The following is a 22,183-nucleotide window of genomic DNA, read 5'->3' as shown; positions in this document are numbered from 1 at the left end:
TGTCAGAAGGCCAATGTAGATTTAAAGGGTTGAGTTTGTTTTTGTTGTCTTTTATTTATAAGTCTAAAATTAAAGGAATTCAATCAAAAACTGGTCTAAGAATTTAATATTTTATTATATTAAAACGTGTATTGATTCTCCAGAGATTTGGCCTCCCTTCTCCTTGCATGAAATCATTTAAGTGTGTTATGTTCGGCAAATGTCATTAGTCAGGCCCAAGGCTTTGGTCCAGAATCCGTAAGTGAGGGTCTCACAGTTTTACAGAACATGGAGCTCTGCAAACAGCTTCATTAGCATTAGCAAATAAAGTCTTGTGTGAAACTTCTGCCAGTTCCTGTTCTCTATAGTAGAAAATGGAAAAGCCAATTGAGCTACCAAACAGTAAAGCCTCTTATTTATCAGAGAAGTTGTATGTAGACTATTGTTCTAAAGTGCTATTTTTTGTTCTTAACATGAGATAATATAAATGTTGTATTACAAAGGTCAGTTTATATAGAAGCAAGTATTATAGATAAAGTCATCAATTATTCATAATAATAAGGACTGTTTATGAAGTTTAAGAATAGGGCAAATTTATGAAAGTGTTTTTGAAATCAGTTTTTCTTTGTGCGAAATTGACCTAATAGACCACTATCAGTTTGCTGTATCATCATCGTCCAGTAATATCATTTTCCAGGTTATGTTCCTTTCATGGTCCAGCGTGGTGGTATCAACCAGAAAATCTACTTTGAAATAAGATGTAAATTGGTTGTAAAAAGTCATGGAGGCGGAGAGGTTAGTAGTGAATTCAAGCCTTCTCTGCCTTACAACGTCTCCTTGGCTATAACTAACATCCATCCAGGGACATCAGTGGGACTAATGCCCTGAAGCCTGGTGCATGACGTCAATCACAGCAGATGGGGTGATGTGAGGAGTAGAACTTGACTTCAGCACTGAGCTCTCCACCTTGTGACTTTAGACAACTAGTTTAACAGCTCACTTCACTGTTAATTTTCTGTATGATGCCACCACTCTGGGCCATGAAAGAAACATGGAAATATGGAAAGTGTTAATCTACTTGATACCATGCTGGTTGGGGTTTATTTGGTAATTTTTTGCTTAAAGATACCCATGAAAGAAACCTAACATTTTCAGCTGGTTTCTTCCATGGCCATGACGATTGTCTCTTGACCAAATTCTGACACAATTGCCCCTTGCCTAATATACCTAGCACCACATTTCTATAACTACACTAGTATTGTAAAGGGTTATGGAGTAATGAAATGGCTTTTACAGCGAAAGGGAATGGCTCAAATATTTGCAGATGGCTTATTTTTCTGCTGTAAGCTCAACCAACAAATTTGAGGTGTAAGAGTAAAGTAGACCATCGTAGACTACGCCAGGTTTATCATCCAGCTGTAAACATTGGCACAGATTGGGCTGCTTACAGTATCTCTCTTTCAGTATCCTGTTTAGCCCCTATTGTATATTTACAGGGTTCCATCACGCCCTTCATACATTATAAGTGCTCAGTGTTGCAGTCTTGCAGCACTGGGGCCTTGGGTCCAAATCTAGTCATCCGTGTCTATTCTGAAAGCATAACTTTTGGCAGGTTACTGTCAGTACCCCTCAATGTGCTGATGCTATTAAAAACTGCTACATAATTTAATACATGTATTGATCAGATATGAAAGTTTTAGTCAGGTAAAAGAGTATTCCATAATTCTTTGAGTACTTACAAGTTTTGGATTCCAGTGTAAAGCTCCATGTCCACTGCATTTAATATCTGTAACTCCTCCCAGTTTTCTATGTGTCTATAATAGGAAAAAAAACATTGCTGTTAGTCATTATCATTACACGACTACCTCACTGATTATATCAATATAGGAACATGCATTGAGTAACAAGCAGAACTGGACTGCACCATAACAATATGAAATCTGTTGAAATAAGGGTTCTCCATGAGACATTCCATAGGGCAATAGTAACAAGAAAGAGTGCAAGGAGAATAGGAGAAAGGTCAATGCATGAGACCAACCAGGAGAGGAGAGGAAACATCAATTGTCCATTTATAGGATGTAGAAGGACCCACCTCATGTATAATAGCCAAGAGGTTTACTGCCTGTTATACTGTATGTATTGGGATGTTTGTTGTTATATTATGTTTGGTTTAATGGATCTTTGTCCTGCATGTTTTATCCCTTTTTGTTATTAAATGTCCCATATGTAGATGAATTATTATTTCTATTTTTGTATTCTTGGTTATGTGACCATTTATGTTTGTATAAAACATACTCAGTAAGCCTCAAAGGTATCACCTGATTTCTTTACTCTCCTTCTGCTCTCTATGGCTAAGACAGTACAAGTCTACACTCTTAGCAACTTGGAGGATACCACAATGTACTGAAAGAATGGAACAGAAAAACCAGCTTTGCTCTTAGTGGGACACATTTTTCTAACTGGCTGCGCCAATTTTCCGTCTGACTTTTCACTGAAAAGAAAGTGCAAAGTTCTTGCACATGTATGTATGAAGTGTCTGCGCCAGTTTTGTGTCATGGCTACACTGTTTTCACCATACAATTCTCAATTAAAGGGGTGTTCTAGTTCAGAGTTGGACCATGCACCACATTTATTAAAAAAAACTGGTGCACTCAGTTTAACCACAATCGCCCCGTGCAGGGTGCGCCACATTATTGAAGCCCATGCACCAGTAATCAATAATTCCAGTGTGTATAAAACACTGTGAATGTTCTGTTTCATGCAGAACCTCATATCTGAACTAGTATTCTCGAAAGCTTATCATTAAATATACTCCATTAGCCTCAAAAAGGTATCACCTGATTTCTTCACTCTTCTTCTGCACTCTATGGCTAATGTGGTACCAGTCTACGTTACCATATTTGTGGAAGACCTCATTGTATTATATTGTGGCTCTCTAGAGCATTGGGCCATACTCATAGAGCATACATTTGGCAAAGCCTTGGTCCAAACCCATGATGATTACTAATAATATAATATAATAAAAATAATAATATGTATTTACATAGTTCAAAGATATCAACATTGTGGAGAACTACTTGGTACTTGGTTCATACTAATGAGTGCTCTTCCTTCCTGACTTGGACCATATCACATCTTATATAAGACTATCCTCACACTTTGCAGTTTGTCATACGGAAGCTCCACACGCATATATGTATAAAGTCTGCATCAAATACACAAAGGGATCTACATGCATTTTTGTACTGGTTTTGTTTCACCTCGTCTGACATCATTTCAAGCAAAAATCTGCATCAAATCTGCATCATGGACCAGTTTTGATGCAGATTTGTTCCAGATTTTCAAATGCCCATAAATTTCAATGCAAAAAAAACACATAAAAAGATTACGTGAAATGAACATTATTTGAATTTCCGCATTGTACAACAATTTACGGGTGGTAAAAAAATACAACATCTACATTACATTTTCATATCACATTCACTTTAATGCTTTTTTATTATACTTCAGAATTTCTGCACAGAATCTGCAGTGTGTGCAGATAACCTAAGGGTCCCTGTGATGCCTCCTGATAACTGAAGAAACAGTATCAACTCTTATTGGACCATACTACCATCCACCTTCTAAAAATCTCTTTGAAGTGTCATTCTTGTTAAGTTCCTATCTTACTATTCCCTACAGTACATGTTCTCCCTGCATTGTTGGGAATACAGAATGACTGCGTGTGATCTGCTTGTTTTTAGCAATGTAATTGGGCATAACGCAAGAGACCTGATTATCCTATATATTACACACATATCAACAAAAACATTTCCAGAGTGTTTGTCCTTGTCTCATCACCCATCTGTATGAACATCTCCCCATAACCAAACAATTCCTTATGTGCTGACATCCCAGTCTGTTGCCTAGCTAGAGGGTTAAGCTGTTCCTCGCACATGTTGATGAGCGCTGATGTTTTTAACATCTAGTCATTTTTATTCTTTTTTCATGCTACCTCCCACGCAATAACTGCCTCCCTTATGTAAATATGTATTTTATAGATCATGTTGCTTTTTCACTTTTTCTGAGAGTATTAGCACAATGTTGAGATTAATTATGCCTTCACCAGTTTTCTAGAGGAGAAGGCACATAAATTTCCACCTCCTCACCAGTTTCCTGGCTTCTTCGATCAGCACGCCACGTTGGGCGTGTTGGGATGGTGAGCTGAAAACCGGCAGAGACTATATGAAAACAACCTGCCAGTTCAGATCTGGTCTTAGGTCTTCTTAGTAGGCCTCTTAGTATACATGGGGGCCAGACCACCAGCAAGGGGAATTTTAAGACTTGACAGTCAGGGGAAATCATAAGTCTTTATGAATCCCCACCTAATGTCTAAGATGAAAGACCAAGTGGTGTACAACAATTACTATAGGACTTATTCTAGATGATCTCCACCTGAAGAAAGTTACCTCCTGATATTAGTGTACTATCACATTTCTTTCTTTATCAAGCTACCAAACTGTCTGATCATTCATTTATTAGTTGTATCTGTTTCTGAGATGGCTGCCTACCATAGAGTAGCCCAAAAGCCACCATACAACCTTTCTAGTGGGGTCAACTGGCTTCTTTAGCTTTTAAAACATCTTCCTGTGAATGTCACCCACCTACCCTGTGCCTATGCAAGTCTCTCCTTTCACTATATGGACTTTTTGGGGCATACTTTGCTCTCCTTTACTGTCGGAAGTATATGTTTGGAAGACTACCTTACATACACAGGATATATGTCACAGGTGGCACCACCATATCCCATTGTGATCAGATTCTGAAAACAGCTTTGGTCCTGGACATTATCCCAAACCAGGCAGAAAAGTATGGACATATTAAGACTGGTCAGTAACTAATTCTCCAGTAAGTAATATGTCATTAGAATCCAGTACCAGCTCAGTTTACAAAATGGCCGCCTTTTCCGGTTTAAGTAATGTTGAAAAATAAATTCACAGCCAATGACCTAGATATATGCAGAATACAGAAACCATGTCCCACTGTTATATGCAGCTCATGTACACAGTTTTACTCATAGAGCTGTACATGTGCTACAGTCGCCATACTGAGATGAAATTATGATGTTCGCCGCATACATTAATTATAGAATATGACAGAAAATCTCTAGAAGGATGTGATGAATGACCCTGTGCTGCAAATCTATAAATCTGCTGAAAGATGCCATGACAAAATAGCTACGTTGAAACTCACATCTCATATTGCAGGCGGACCATCCATCGAAGTGTTAAATATTGCAGCGCACGCCTTTTGCTGAGTGCCGGGGAAAATTAATGAGTTTTTCCCTCCACAAAGCCTGTAAAAGCTATGTTCACTTAATGAATATACATTAACCCCATCATCTCCTGTGTGAATGAAAGCAGTCATTTATTAGTGTTCTATATGTTGTTATCGTGAGTAAAGGGCAAGGGTTGCGGGGATAGAAAAACTACTATAAAATAGATAAAAGCTGTGGATAAAAATGACAGTATATAGATTAAAATGCATGAATAAAATGAATAGAGGATTGTATAAGAACGCTGACGTAAAAAGTCCCCAATTACTATGAAGTCCTTCAGTTCCTATTGTACTTGTGTGTGGATTCGCTCTGGATCTAAGATGTGAATGCTGCTCTGTAAATCCCCAGCATATTACAGTATAATACATGTGGATATTGTTTTATAAACAACTGCATGGAAAATGAGCATACTGACAATCTTCAAATCCAGAGAATGTCAATTATGTCACAGATCTGCCAAGGATATTCACCCTTTTCATGGTAGAATGAACCACCATACAATCCATAGGAAATGGAGCATAGTGGATATCTTCTCCTGTATTCTGAATCACCCAAATGATTAAGTCCTCATTCACACAGTGACTAGAGATGAGCAGATCAATTCAAGTTCAGGTTCGGCCTAAAAGTTCAGTCCTGGTTTAGGTTCTGAGTGCCGAACAAGAACGCCCATGATTGGTGCTAGCACCGATCACACTTGTTACCTTTTAAATTCCACCTCCAAAGCCACCACCATAAATTTTCTGAGCATCGTAGCTCACTGCGACACCTTTGGAAAGTGCCAATTATAGATTAAGTGGTTTTGCCAGCAGCCTTAAAGGGGGTTTCCCACAAAGAAAAGTTATGACCTATCCACAGCACCCCACAGATCACAAAAACGAGGGGTCCGGTGGGGTCTCACGTACCTCTATCGGACCCCTTGTCACTCCACCAGTCTAACGGAGTAAATGGCCGCGCATGACCATTCTGCTCCATTAATCTCTATGAAGATGACAGAAATTGCCAAGCACCGCGCTCATCAATCTCTGTGAGCTCCATAGAGATTAATGGAGCAGAAGGTCATTAATCTGAAAGAGCAATGATGGACCCCTCGTTTTCGTGATCTGTAGGGGTCTCAGCACTGAGACCCCCCTGATCAGCAATTTAGGCCCTATTTCCGCAATTCCTAAAAAAATGCTTATCATAGCAACCTTCCCTTTAACAACAACAAAAAACAGGTATGACTGCCACCTGTGAATCCTATGTAGCTATGATGCCAGCTGTATTTCTTGTGCCCTTCAGTCTAAAATAATGGAATTCAGTCTAGTACTGTATATGGTTACATGCTCAGGAGCTTAGGCTGCCTCCTTGATCTCCCACAGGTCTCTTCATTATTGCAGAACATCTGATGCCAGCAAAAATTAGATTAAGACTGGCATAAAAAATGGCTGTTTTAATAAACTCCTATATGGTTAAACTGAAATTCGTGGAGTGATTACATTTTTTAAGGGGCTGTCCACTGATCAGAAACTAGGGTATATACAAGAGAGAGTCAACCATACTGCCCTTGTTATGCCCCTCCACAACCACTGATATGGGAGTGGTTATTATGGAGGGGGCGTGCATTGAGAAATAACATCCACCAGAATCCAGTATTTCACAGGCAGTCCGAGATTCTACTGATGACAGGTCATGTGACCCTCGGCTCCCACTGGAACAGAGAAACTTTCCTGGGATGAGTATGAAATGGGTGACCCTATTCGGGTCTTGAACTTAACCTAGTACAAATTCTGATTATTGGCCAACTTTTTTATGAATAAGCAAGCACTACTGTAATGTCTGCTAAATTGGTTATAGAAGAGCCCCTACATATATATGTTCAGCTACTTCTAACATGTCACATCTCCGGCACCAACCCCATTCATATAGGTGCTGCAAGAATAGACATTAGTGTAGGCGTTCATTGCTATTTTATTGCTTGTTTTTCTGATGTTTATTTGCAGAAAATTCATAGCTTTCCATACATCCGCCATTTACAACATAAAATACAATCCAACGACTAGCTAGGAAAAGCTGGGCATCATTAATTCTTTTCTATAGTAAACAGGAGAGTCTTTATCCACAGATGGAGCTACATTATGTCAGAAGGTAAAACCATTAAAAAAATCATGTTAAACTTCCTGGTAGAGCTTACATTATACTTTGGAGACTTTACATTGATGTTGGGGGTTATGTTTCTCTTGCAATGGCCTTAATAGTTTAGGGCAGTGATGGCAAACCTTTTAGAGACCGAGTGCCCAAACTACAACCAAGACCCGCTTATTTATCGCAAAGTGCCAACACAGAAATTTAATTTATGATTTATACTCCCTGCTGTGTCACAGTTTTCATTGATACCAGCACCTGAGGACACCAATAAAGCAGAAAATAGTCCCATGTAGAGCTGTCACTTTAAAATAGCTCTGTGCACAGCAAGTCCTGGGCTGTCTGGGACTGCAGGAAGATACCTGGAGTCATCTCTGGTGATGACCTGAGTGCCCACAGAAAGGGCTCCAAGTGCCACCTCTGGCACCAGTGCCATAGGTTAGCCATCACTGGTTTAGGGAGTCTGTCAATATCACTAATATGTTTCTTTCCTTTACTATAAGTCTTTCAAAGGAGCCTTAAATGGAAGCTGTCAGGTGCCTTTCCCCACTTAAAGGGCCCCAGCATCATCATGTTATGACCTTTTCTTTCGGTTGCTGAAAAGTTAAGTTATAAACTTATATAGGTGAATTTACCTGACGTAAATTTACCTGTGATTAGTTTACCTAGTCCTGTAGTTATCATCCCAAATCATATGAGATTTTACTAACAGCTCGGAAAAGGCATAATGCTGGCATCAGACCATGAGGGACTGCGGGACTGCAGGACAAGAGAAAGGCCCACATACATTAAAGCGGCTGCACCAGTTTTCTGTCTGACTTTGCACTAGAAAGAACGTGTAAACTACTTGTACATGTATTTATAAAGTGTCTGCACCAATTTTGTGTTGGGGCTGCACTGTGTCCGACAAGACAGAAAAATGTGCACCTAAAGGTGCGTGTTACTGCTTAGTCACAGTTTGCGCCACATTTGTTACTGACGTGCGTCACAATTCTGTCTGCGCCATCATTCGGCAGCATTAACAAAGTGCACCAAAAAAAATAGTGCACTCTTCCCGAGGAGTGCAGGGGGCACCAGATTAATGGAGACCGTGCATCAGTTTTGATGAATCTGCCGCATCCTGCACACTACAGAGGTAATTGCACATAGTACAGAGTGTACTAGTTGTGATAAATGCGGGCGATTGTCTCTCCCAATTCATTGAACTATTTTAAGTTAATTCCCATATGCCAATCTAAGGTTGTAAAAGCTAACAACTTTTATTTTCGCCAGCAGAAAGCTTAGTTAGTGGCACTATGGAAAACATGGTTACTTGATGCTGCTCATGTTGGGGTCTGTTAAGGGTGGGAAAATACCCTGACGGTTTCTCGTCAAGATAAAATGTATTATGTTTGAAGCGCTACTCTGTGAACTGGATATGGATGTTGAACCCCCTCCGATTCATTGATCACTGAATCTGTAGCCCAAGGGTCCAATTGTGGAAAATCCTTTATCTATGAAATATCGGCTTATTAAGTAAGACAAGTATAAATTCATACAATATATTCTATGTCCATGAAGGGCACAATAGTTCTTCACTTTCTAATGTCAGAACAAGGTAGTAAAGGGATAGTGAAACCTAACACTAAACCCCCAAAACTGTCCCTGCCTACTTGGCAACTGCCCTAATTGATAACCACCAAATGGTTAACGTTCCCTTCACTAAGAAAAGTGCAAGGCAAGGAGTACTGCAATAGTCAGCAAGCTAAGGTCTGTACCGGGATTGTATGTGAAGATTCATATTGCTATCCAAGAGATATTCCAAATCCACTTCAAAAGCCCAAAGAAGTCTAAATCAGAAGTGGAATAAATAGCCAGAAATAGCCAAAAGGTCCAAACAGAGATCAATCCAGCAGCACATGGACTCACAGACAAAATAGCTAGGAAACTGGGAAATGAAATGGCAGGTCTAGTATGGAATACATAGGGGCACATTCACTAAGGGTCAGAACGCCGCACTTTTGTCGGGTTTCCCGAATTTTTCTGTTTTGCGCCGAATTGTCCCAGGATTTTGGCACACGCAATCGGATTTTGGCGCATCAGTGCCGGCTTGCACACGACAGAAACCTGGGGGGTGTGGCCTTCGGACAACCCAATGGATTCGGACAAACCACAGAATTTTTGTGTCCCAAAATCAAGCACTCATATGCACCATGAAGAAGCAGGTGTACTCAGCCCAGCGGCGACACAGGAAGGAACTCAGATGCACGATCTTAGCGAATCATGCTGGACCTGAATCTACGTCGGGCAACACACTGCGGGATCACGACAGGACCGGGTAAGTAAATCTGTCCCATAGTATCTGGTCAGAAGTCAGCTGGAGCCAAGTGAAGGATAGATCTCAGGTTCGAACCCCTGTTGCCTCTCTGCCTCATCCTTCCAGCATGAGAATTGCCTGCCGAGGGCTTCTTGACCTTCCAACCTGTTAAAGTAAGTTGTATATAAGGTACGGCAATATGATGTCTCAGTGCTGACTGTGTACTTATTGCCTCCTTTATTCTCTATGAACCTCATTCAGGTAGGACGCCTCAGCAGGTTTGAATTTCGCCTTATGGTAAACCACAGATCGTGATCACATCACAATCCTTTGTTTCAGATTACAAAGCGAGCTCTGCTGCATTGAGAGTCCCTGCTCCAGCACGTCTGGTTTATTCCATGTGAGAGTGGCAGGTATATACCAGCAACATGACTAGATGAAAAATAAAGAAATCAATACTGCCTTCCATCAAACTGCTTCTCACTCTTTGTAAACCGCAGCATCAATTTTCACATTTATCTTGCAGACTAACTAAAGGTGTAAAGTAAGATATGCCAGGAATAGACACCCTCCAGATATATCAAGTTGCTATGACTTCAGTGACACCTTGCTACATGATATGGCATCAACTAAGAATAAAAGTGAGATTTAGATATAAGCAAGGTAACATACTGCACAAGGTAGTCATACTCCAGCACCTAGAAAACAGGGTCAGGTCTATTACATGATTTATTATGTTTTAGATTTTTATATGTTATTTTGTGCTTACTTCAATCAATATACAAGTTTTTTTTTTTCCAAAGCCCTTCACTTCACTGAATTACAGACACACATTCTTAAATATATATAACGCATCACAAAGGGTCATTAATGGAAGGTTGGAAGGTGTGTAGTGTATGCCTCCAAGACAAGAGCAGAAATCTACTTCAATCTACTATATCCATGTGACCGTGGCAATCTTCTTATATTGGTTACCTATGGCTGCCTTCCTTATAAATTATTGAATTATGCTACTGAGCCAAATGGGCTCTGGGAGGGCGTTAACAGGGCCCCTCCATTCTCTTGCTTGAGATGATGTGCAGGAGCATTTTCCCCTACCACTTTGTCAGATTGGTAGAAGAAGGGGGTACGAGGGAGGGTGGGATGTGCTCCTGAAAGTGTAACAGGCTGTGAAGCTCTAGCACTGAGGGGCTCTAGGAATGCCCCCTCAGAGCGCTTCAGTTTCATTATCATAATTATAAAAGTTGATTTTAGAAGGAAGGAGGCCATGAGTAACAAATATAAGAGGATTACCACCATCCATGGAGCCTGGATCTATGAGTAAGTGTCCCTGGTTTATCATGATGAATTTTGATGGTAGATTTCCTTAAAAGAATGCAAGATGTTGGAGTTGGTGGAGGTTGTACAAAATCATCTTTATTCCTGCACTGTAGGTTAATCTTTTACAAATGTAACCTTTTTATACTTGTAAATAACTGATGACTACACCATTCTTATGGGGGACATGCTTCTTCTTAAAGTATGGCGGTCAAAGGGTGTAGACAAACACCAATTGGACATTTTCAACCTATCCTCCATATACTTGACATTGTTCATAGGCTTCTTCTTTTTTACCACCTCCACCAAAGCCAATATTTTGCTCTTTAGTCCAAACTATTCCTTATCAATGAGTGTTGTTAATTTCTACAAGAAGGATGGGTGGTGTAGGGCTAGCACCACCCAATTGACAGAAAAGAACCTGATTGTCATGGAAGCAAACATCTCTCTTTTAGTTTCAGTCTACATACCAACACTATGTAAAACTTAACTGTATCATATATTGAATAATGACTGAACCAAGTACTGATTATGTAAAATATTTTTTTTAAAATGTCCTTTAGCTGCATAATAAATCATAAGATGTTTCTAATCTATATTCTCAATCTGTGAGCCTACATGCATAATAGATAAAGCCATGAAGGTGGTGCTCGACGTCTACCATGTAATTGTACATTAATCCCTGTCATTTTCCACATATTACATTGTCATGACAACGCCTGGCTATATAGCTTTTTTAGTTTTTTTGTAATCCATTTGTTGGGATTTACGTTGTACGAACTGTACTACCCACTAGTGAGATATTGCGAGGGCCTGGAACACGTGCCGGGATCTCTACTACATCTCGATTCTATAATAAATGAGCTGAATTAATGACTTGTTATTTTCATGCATAAAACACAAGTCGGGGAAAAAACAATCTCTGAACACAACCCAACATTCTCACTACATATGCAGCGTATTCTCTTGTGGTTTGGCTTTCTGGTCTCGGATTAAAAGCCATTTCATAGAGAAGATAAGCTGATTCTTGCAGTGTTCCAGTGGTTAGTAAATACTTCTCGAGCGGTTTGTGAACATTCTTGGAAATTCATGCATTCCCCCCCTCCCCCCCCCGATGGACGTGTATCTTTTTCAATCACCAAGGCCATTTATCAAGCCTCTGGTTCATGTGATACCTAAGAGAACTGGCTTTCATGAAGGGCCATATATGGTCTCGCTCACTTGTAGTGTAGATATATTCAGCCTGCGAAAAATATTTCACAAGACTCTAAAAAAAAATTTGCTGGGCAAAGCACCAAGGCTGCAGGCCAAACGCTGTCATGCTTATGTTTGTTTTATGGTCTTAAACAGTAAACTTTGTAAAAAGATAAGGCACATATCAGTGGGCCATATAAGGTCACAGTATAAATAGCAGTTGTGACATTACTCTCTTTATATGGAGCAGGGGGGGGGGGGGCAAATACTTATCTGCAGCAAAGTTTTGAATTGCATTTCAGTGTAAACCGATTACATGTTTGTTTATAATCAACAATATAAACAATATAAAATAGCAAATGCTGGATAATTGTAAACTAAAGACATAAAACAGAAGAATGCTTTAGGAGCTCAACATATCTGAAGACACACAACTGACCCATGACCTTTTCAATGGCTGTTATTTTAACTTTTATTCTTAAATGCTCTATAAGAACAAGTTTTAAGTGGTTTTACTGTGCTGAGATAGCGTTAATCTCCGTTGCAGTCACATGATCACATCTGCATTCCAGATTTCAGCAATGACTGATGTCAAGTACATGTGGATGTTTTGCAAAGTGACTCCCTTCATTTACAGCATATTATCAATCATACACAGGGCAAGGTTACTGATATCCTTTTGCCTCATTGTATCATATGCTCTATGCTCCCACTAGACTAGCTAACCAAATTGTGGATGTACAGTGAACAGGAAATCATGGGATTTGTAGGATTTTGCACATTGCTAAATAACTGTTTCTAATTAGTGTTCAACTGATTCAAACCTCAAAGTTCAGGTTCATATAGAACTTTGTGGATTTGTGTACCCCGGACTTGACTTCAAATTTCGGTCTGGGTTCGTCTCATTTTAGGGAGGATCATCATTATAATAATAATAATAATAATAATCTTTATTTGTATAGCTGCATCAAATTCTGTAGCACTTTACAAATCATAGGGGACAAATACAAATATAATATTACATTACACAGTTCAAACAGTCATATGCAACAATACTAGTGCGGGTCAGAACTCAAACAAATTTTTAAAATTCTGTTCGATTTTAACAGGTCCACTCATCACTTTTTCTAGTCCATTATTAGTAGATATAGGTCCAGAAGTTTCACAATATGCTTTACTCAACATTACCATTTGGCCATTGCTAGCCATCTCCAATGGTTTCTATAGCATAGGATATAATTAAAAATGGCCGGTAGTGTCTGATTCCTAAGTGCTGTAAATGTTGACTTAATTGATCATTCATAAACCTGTATTTTAGCAGGAAGGAGCCTTATTGTGGATCTCATAAGTTTATGAGACTTTATTTTACCTCTGTATGTCTCCAATTAGATTCTGTATTATAAAGTTATCTCTTCTCGAAACATAGATTTTTGGGGAGAATAAATTGGAATGTATACATAGTATGAATAGTATAGTATACATTTTACCATATATTTAAAAGGGTGTTCAGGGGTGGTGGTTGCTATATAATAAAATAGTACTGTCTGTTCCTTACCACTCATGGAATGCCTTACTGATTCTGAACATAACAAGGTGGGGGCTGCGCAGCCAAATACTGGTGGGAAAGGTGAGCTACATTAGTCAGGGATTGGCTTAGGATCTCTCCTACAGCATCCTGTGTTATCGGGAGATACCCATGAAGTATAACAAGGATAGGGTGTGTCTGTACTGAAGTCGTGGGGAAGTAGTGAATAACATTTTATTATGTAACTGCCCTTTTAGTGAGTTCTTTAATTAGTATAAAATTAAAATTTACGAGAAAACCCTTTTACTAGAGATTCAATGTTTCCTTATTGATAAATGTGGCGTCTGGCCTTTAGTGAAAAGTCTCCAAAAAGTCGCAATCAGGTCCAAACTATTTTCTACACCTGTTCAGGGGCAGCCACAGATTTGTGACTTTAAAAAACAGCACCATGAAAAGTCACAAAAATGAAAGAAAAACGAAAGTCAAAAGCTTGATACATGTGCCCCCATGAGTGGCAAATTGAAGGGAGTCTACCACATCCACCAAGTGGTATAATCTGTTGGCAGCATGTTGTAAAGAAATGCACTGTGATTCCTATTATCCATTAATCCATATGGTAATCCTGAGACCTGCTTATAACCTCCTAAAATGCCTTGCCTTTTTCATGGGTGCTCCATACTTCCCACAAGACTAATCTTCCGGCTTTTCTGATGGAGAGGATAGCGATCCATGGAAAAATGAAAGTGATCCGAGCTGATGAACTTGGTACACCAACTGCCTCATTTGCATATGGATTAAAATGGGACTTTTTTAGAAACAAAATTATAAAGGTATTTTTGTAATCATAGTGCATTTCTCAACACCAAGTTTTCGTCAGATTATAATGGTCAGAGAGGTGGCAGAATCCCTTTAAACGAAGCTGCAGAAGCTTTACTATTGGGCCTCTCTTTCATATACATTTGCCATAGTGCTAAAATGGATTAATGTGCAAACAAACATCTCAAGCAAGAGGAGAATACCAGCTTCACAAACAGATTCTTGTTTGCATGCTTCCCCATTGTTCTGATTTCAAGCTGTTTTAATTAATATCTCAGGCGCAGAAACAGTTGTATTGCATCCCAAACGAAAAAAAGAAAGGAAGATGAGAGATCAAGATTTCCCGGGGGAACGGCCTAAGACTGAGCTATCATAAAAAATGTAAAACATCAATGTTCCAGTGTTCTGTGCATTAATGTATATTTCATAAGTATGAAATTATGTGCATGCCTACAGGTATCTATAGTCTTGTGGGTAAAGGCATATCTTTGTCTTTGTGAAAAATCTGACATTACCAAGCTGAAGTGTTTTGAAGGAGGAGGACATTGGCTGGAGTCCATTATCATCGCCTCTGCTTTATGTTTAAAACAGAAATTCACTTTTAGTTTTCTATGAGTTTTGTGGAAGAAATAATTTACCAAGAACCACAAAGGGAAACAGGCAAGTATGACTCTTTTCATCCCATTTTCATGTGAGATGAGTCAACTTTAGTAGTTGCAAGGGTAGTGTCTACATCTCTGGTTCTGTAGCTCACAAAGCCCGATATGATCTGAAAGATGAGATTCTTATCTTTAATATGACAACAGCATGTTTCCAGGTACAATACACGGGCTTCTCAAGTTACACTACCACTGCAACCACTAAACTTGACTCATCTCTTGTGAAAATAACAATGTCACGAATCCAAGAAAAATAGACAGCACTTAACCAATCTTCCAAAATATTTTCTCTTCTTTTTATTCCATTAAAGGAAATCTACCATTTACTTTTATGCATTTTGAGCCAAACATACCTTGAGAATGCTGTAGCTACATTGATGCAGAAACATATCTTGTTTAATGCCTGAACTCAGTGGTTTTGCTGAAAAAACAATTATAAAATTATGATAATGAGGCTCTGTCGCTTATGTGGCTACCCCGGCACTTCTCCTGTTTCCCTAATTATGAACTGCTGCAGCATTGTCCTGCCCCGCATAAGAATACATCATTACTGTGTTGTCCCTGATGGGCAGAAGTGATCAATTGCTGCACCATCCCCTCAGGGGTTTATAAATGGCAGCCAGGGCACCTAGTTTCCCAAGGTCCTGAATTTTATAATTGTTTTTTGGGCAAAACCACTCAGTTCAGGGATTAAACAAGATATGTTTCTGCATCAGTTTAGCTACAGCATTCTCAAGGTATGTTTGGTTCACACTGCATAAAAATAAATAGTAGATTTCCTTTAAAGACATTTACTTACAATGCAGGAGACTGGGTACAAGAGAAGAGAGGTCATGAGGGGTTCCCAAAGATGAGGCGATGTGAAAATAAGGTGAGATTTGATTTGCCTTTCAATTGGGTAAATATAGAGTGATACATAGAAAGTACATTTAATACCCTACCCGATGGACTAGTAGTTTAGTGGGGTAAAAGCTGGTGAAAGGTTCTCTTTAGTGTAAGTGGTGTTGTCTCTCTGATGTCATTCCAAGTTAACTTCTTATTGGATAATTTAATTAGAAATTTAAATCACATCCATTACACCAGCACGTAAATCTAATTTTATAACCCACACATAAACTACAATTTAATCTTCTAAAATAAATGTAATATATAAAATATATCGGTGATTCTTACAAGAAGACCACCTCCTTCCCTTCTCTGTCAGATCGTTGGTTGGAGATCTTATACTGTGTATTGTTTTCTACAACTCACTTTTTTATTTTCCTTTTACATGCAAGTGAAAATGGTGTCTGTCATTTGGTTCTGATTTGCAGTTAAATCTGTAATAGAGGGTCAGAAATGTTAACTCAGCCACAAGTTGAACTGTGTTTAAACTTCAACATTCAGATCCATGACAACCCCTTCACATAATGTTATATTCTAACTACAGAACTTTTACATTTGCTGTTAGCACAATGTGATTAACAATTTAGCAACTGTGGTCTGCTTCACACCGCAGCAGCTCTCACGAGGGGGCAGAGGTGTTAGCTCGCAGTTACGCAACATACCACAACACGATAGTTGCAATCAAACCTCTTCTTCTTCAAGCTCTTTCAGAGCGCATCAATATAAAAGATCCCTAGGCCCTCTTTGTGTACAGCAAAACATACAAACTTTTTAATAATATGTCCTTGGCTCGATAAACACATAATTGATATCAGGGATTCTTGCCAAGAATAACTGTTTTAACAAGGCTAACTGAACGGCAACTATCACACTGTTATTCTGTAAAAAGAAATCGCCCTCAATCGCTAAGGTCCAACTCAGGAGATGGCTAGGAAACGCAATCTGTTGTATTTCCTGGTGTATCCAAGGCTTAGATATACTGACACTTATCCATGACGCTGTTCGTACAACCCTTACAGCGACTCCACTGTCCTATGGCCACAACATTCATGGATACATGGCTGTTAAAGGGGTATTCTTATCCAGGCATTTACATTCAATTTAATAAATCTTCCATAAATACACATTTCTTTAATTAGATGTTATTAAAAAAATGTTGCTGTGTGAAGATAATTTCTCATAAATGTAGTCATATGTTCCCTTAGAAACAGGACTGTGCTCTTGGATACGACCACTGCTACTGGAGGGATTGCACAAAGACACAAAAAGTTTTTGTATATGAAATGTCGAGGAGTTATTGCATGTCAAACAGCCGTCCTGTGATAATGAACGCTGAGTCCAGGTGGCCAGACATGCGCTATTGAGCCCTGTCTGACTACCTGGATTCAGCGTTCATTACCACAAGACGGCTGTGGGTTATGCAGTGAATCCTGGAACTTTTATTTTTTAGCTTCATTCTATAAAAAAATGCACCCTACTTTCAGGATTTGAGTAACTATAAGTTTTACATGCTTGAAAGTAATGGAAGAGACTGTTCTGCATTAGAAATAGTAAGTGCAGAGCATACCTAAACCGCAATGTTCTGGTCAATGCTGAACACTGCAGGTTCGGATCCCTTCAGTGTGTGGGCGGGCACTGATCGCCGGCCAAATACTGCTCAATTAAATGCCAGCAACATCGGTGCAAATTACTCTAGGATCACAGGATAAAGTCACAGGAAGTGAGAATCCTGGAAAATTTGTAGCCGCTGCTATTTAGATGGCACCAGTAACTGGCAATTGGTGCTGGCTAATGGAGATAAGAGTTTGGGTCTGGGTACCCAAGCCAAACTTTGAGGTTTGAGTACGGCCAAAATCAATGGATCCGCTCATACCTATTTTTTTTTTCTTTTTTAAGCAACAGTACCCATCTTGCCCATGGGCTTTGTCAGTCTGATTCACTTAAATAAGGCTAAGCTGTAATATACGCCTATTTCCTTTTGGAAAATTCTGTGAATCTTCTGCGAAGTAAATATTGGAGGATTCGCCCTTCTATATTGTATTCATATTTCAACCAAAAAATTATAGCAAAATAAACAAACCTGAAAAGTATAGATTACAATAACATTTGGATAAAACACACTTTTTTTGATTAATGTCTGTGTCAAAACTAAATTAACAACAGAAAATACCTATGCCCAAATACAATAGTATCTGGTAATATCCCTTTTTAGTTGTCCAAGTCCATCAAATAAACCAACTTATTGCAGCAATATATCGCTGGTGCCAATAACAGATTAATTACCCCAATCCATTTAATTTATACAGAACGTTCCGAGGCTCTGATTGTATAACACTGTTCAAAGCCATTAGCAATGATTAAATGCTGTTATAAAATCTCGGGGAAACTGCATGCTTGTATGATTCTTCAGAACACACACAAGTGCAGAAAGCAGGCAACTCTGGGAATTGTTACAGGAAAAAGTTTGCATGAGAAGTTCATGTCTAAAGTTGTTTAGGTCGTGACTATTGCCAAGCGTAGGATAATGAGGTAATAATGTCTGGATGTTTCTCTGCCGTACAATTAACATGACAGCAAAAAATTGGAAGTAGAAGAGGTCCAATCAATCAGAGAAGAAAGCGGCGTAGTAATACATGCACAAAGCCGTACACAGGCACATACATACATTATATCCCCTGGCAACTCAAACTGCTCTGGTGAAGACTGCGTGCCACATCGCAATTAGTAGAGGGGAAATTTTACACTCGCAGCCATCTCTAGTGATACCCATAGGAGCCATAGTGGAGGATAACAAATTTAGAAGGATAGAGCAATTATCATTGTATTTATCAGGAGAATACATTGGGCTCATTGGGTAAAAATAGTTTTTGAAGCCACCAAGCCCAGGTCATGTGTGGCACTGTAGATGGCATAAATCATAATTTTCACTCGCTGTGTTGGCTCATATGTCAAATAAGATGTTTTATTTACAAGAAACAAAGTCATCCTTTAAGATTGGAACCAAATCATAACTTTCGCTTTTTACGACAATTGTGTAAGCTAAGATCTTCTAAGTTTTGGCTTCTATTCTCTGCTCTGGTTTATTAATACATGGATTTTTATTAGAGAACAACCTTCATGAATTTGTTTTGTTTTTTTTACTTTAATTGAAGAGGGGTTGTATTTGTAAAAAAACAATTTGCAAGACTTGCTTGTTTGCCCAGGAGATTGCATTCTACATTTATGACGTTACATCCATCAATCATGTGACTGTTTAGCCAATTACTGACTGTGGTGGTTTTATGTACATGAATGTCACAAGACCACTGGGATTAGTGATTGGTTGAATAGTTATGTGAATGATAGACGTTTCATGGACAAGTCATCATCCTGAAGTCCCATACACCCGAGAAAGGGAGGTCCCTTAGCAGACCGGTATAGTTCTGATAAGACTCTCTATATTTTTAGAAAACCACTTTAAAGGGGTATTCCGGGAATATGAACGTCTGACACAAAAATCCATGATGATATAACTAAATGAATATAACAATACTCAATGTCATTAGTCACAAAACGGAGCTTAAATAGTTTGATTTTATGATTTACAAAGTTTATGGCCTCTCTAAAGTAGGTGGAGTTATCACTAAGATGGCCGCCACTGGAAACTACAAGTTCCATGATCCTTTAGTTCTCAGTAACTCCTCCTACCACTTATGCTCTGCTCCCAGTGATGATATAACAGACTTTCTTCCTCTGTTACCATAGTAATGATGTGTAACTGCCCTCACCACAATACTGTCCACACTGGATGCACTGCAACCAACCGACTACAGCCAAACTTAGTGGTGATCACATGATCTGCCCAGGCAGGTACAGGACATGTGATGTGGACATGTGACCAGCAGCCATCTTCTGTCCTGCAACGGACCGCGCGGAGGAAATTAACGGACTGATTAAAGGGCCAGTAGCATTTTAATTCTTCATTACAGTCTATGTCATCAGCATTTTCTGCTAAGGGGAGCAAAATTTTAAATAACAACTAATTACATATTAGCTTATATTTTGAGTGCCCATTTGTATATGAATTATGCTGATTCCTGGAATACCCCTTTAAGTAAACCAAAAAGCTAGAATACATAAAATATCCACAAGTAATAAAATAAGATAAAATATTTGAGACAACAAGACTTAGACAACAAAGTCCTTGGAATCTTGTGCCATTTCTTATGTTAGGATACATCGCAGGTAATATTGCACAGATTGTATCAGTATTATTATGTGCACTAGTATATTGACTTATAATATCCTAAATAGCTGAGGCATGAGACACCAATTCAGTTAGTGAGAGGTACAGTATATGAAACTGACTTCATATAGCAATGATTAGCGCTGCCAAAGACTATTTCCCCTGTAACTAGGACATGCCATGTATAGTTGCCAACAAATACAGTAAATTCAGTATTCCAGACAAATAGTCCCCATCTGTATTTTATTAGACGTTTTTACTCTTGATTATTTACATGATCATTTGTGAACACTAAACACATACTGTTTTAGCAACATTTAATTTAGAACTCATGTGAAATGAGAATTATGGGAAAACCGATCCTTCCCAATAGTAATTTATGTAGTTTCCCCTTTGATCAAACATTTATGGTTTTAGTCTGTGATATAAATGATTTAAAATTTATTACATTTTAATATGTAGAGGCACAGTATAACAAATAAGAAACATTCCAAAAACTATATGTACTGAACCTCTATTTCAGGTCATGCACATGGTTCCAAAATTGTCATCTGCATGTGAAGCCATAAAAACGTTACATTGTGGTTGCTAATTGTTCATAAATTATAGCTGTATAAGGCTTTTATGAGTGCGTGTTGGGGGTCTGGTATGGCAAGTATAAACGATGGCCAAGATGTGGTTAATACAGAGATGATATCAATTCATTTCAAGTGAGACTATAGAGATGACCTTGCCGCTTTCCTGGGTTATGTTACAACCTGTAGTTAATAACAATTTGGGACTCTTTGTGGGCCGCTTGTATATTTGGTGTCCAGAGAGTAATGTGTAGTAATGTCCCCATTTAATTATTATTTTTAGTTATTTAAAGAACATTAGTATTTCCATGGTGCTGTACATTCATTTGGTGGTTTACATACATAAAGATGCAAGAACAAATGCAAGTACAAAAAGGACAGAGATCTGGAACAAGTGGAAAGAGGATCCCGCCTGTGAGGGATCGCAATCTACATGGGAGGGTAGATGGTGATGTAAGAGGAGCGAACAGAGCAGTGCATTTTGTAGGCAATCCTAAAAGGATGGGTTTTCAGTTTGAAGGTTTGGAAGGTGGGGGGCAGACATTTTAGTAGAGAGTAGAATATAGGGGAAGCATAAGAGAAGTCCTGGAGATGGTTGTGAGAAGAGCAAACAGTGATAGAGTATAGAGTAAAGCAGAAGGTCCTGTGAGTTGGTGCACTCTTTATATATTTTAGATATGTTCATTGGTATTGAAAGCTACAAGATACAATCTTATCAAAACAACTAAAAAAGTTATATATATATATATATTGTATTAGTAATGCAATTAAAAAAAAAGCGTCTTAGGGCCACGATGGTTTAAAAAAATGGATGACCACCTGTTTATTTTTGTTAATGGGCAGCACATGGCAGAACTAAACTGCCAAAACGGTTTTCAATCGCCATGGACATCTATTACATACACGTGGTTTAGACTAGGACATGCTCTACATTTTACACAGAAAACGGATGGCTCTTGGATGGCATCCAAGTGCCAATTGTGAAAGATGGTTTATATCTAGGATACACTTTTGAAATTCCTCAGTTGTAACACAGGTGCAACTCATCTGTTCAAAACAGAGACCAAATGCATGCAAAACGCAAGCCAAAACGGATCCAAATCGACAATGAGAAACAAGCGGTGACATAATTTATTCACAGATGAGAATTGGCCATGTCGAGAGCATTTAGCCTTTGACTCTAAATGTTACAGGACAGCACGGTGGCTGAATGGGTAGCACTTCTGCCCTGCAGCGCTGGGGACCTGGGTTCAAGTCCCATCCAGGTCAACATT

At 38.8% G+C, this 22,183-nt stretch overlaps 1 protein-coding gene across 8 annotated transcripts in view; it reads right to left on the bottom strand.

Moving 5' to 3' along the window:
* The window catches only part of NTRK3 (neurotrophic receptor tyrosine kinase 3), a 442,602-nt gene that overhangs the window by 304,824 nt on the left and 115,595 nt on the right, over positions 1–22,183 (bottom strand). For all 8 annotated transcript variants that reach the window (XM_072148525.1, XM_072148524.1, XM_072148528.1 and 5 more), the window contains exon 3: positions 1,719–1,793. In XM_072148525.1, coding sequence (XP_072004626.1) covers positions 1,719–1,793 — 75 coding nt within the window. The remainder of the gene's footprint in view (positions 1–1,718; positions 1,794–22,183) is intronic.

This window comes from Engystomops pustulosus, chromosome 4 (assembly GCF_040894005.1).
Source record: "Engystomops pustulosus chromosome 4, aEngPut4.maternal, whole genome shotgun sequence".
In the NCBI taxonomy this organism is placed as follows: domain Eukaryota; kingdom Metazoa; phylum Chordata; class Amphibia; order Anura; family Leptodactylidae; genus Engystomops; species Engystomops pustulosus.
Note: the sequence above shows the minus strand (reverse complement) of the source record. Positions and strands in the feature narration are given on the sequence as shown.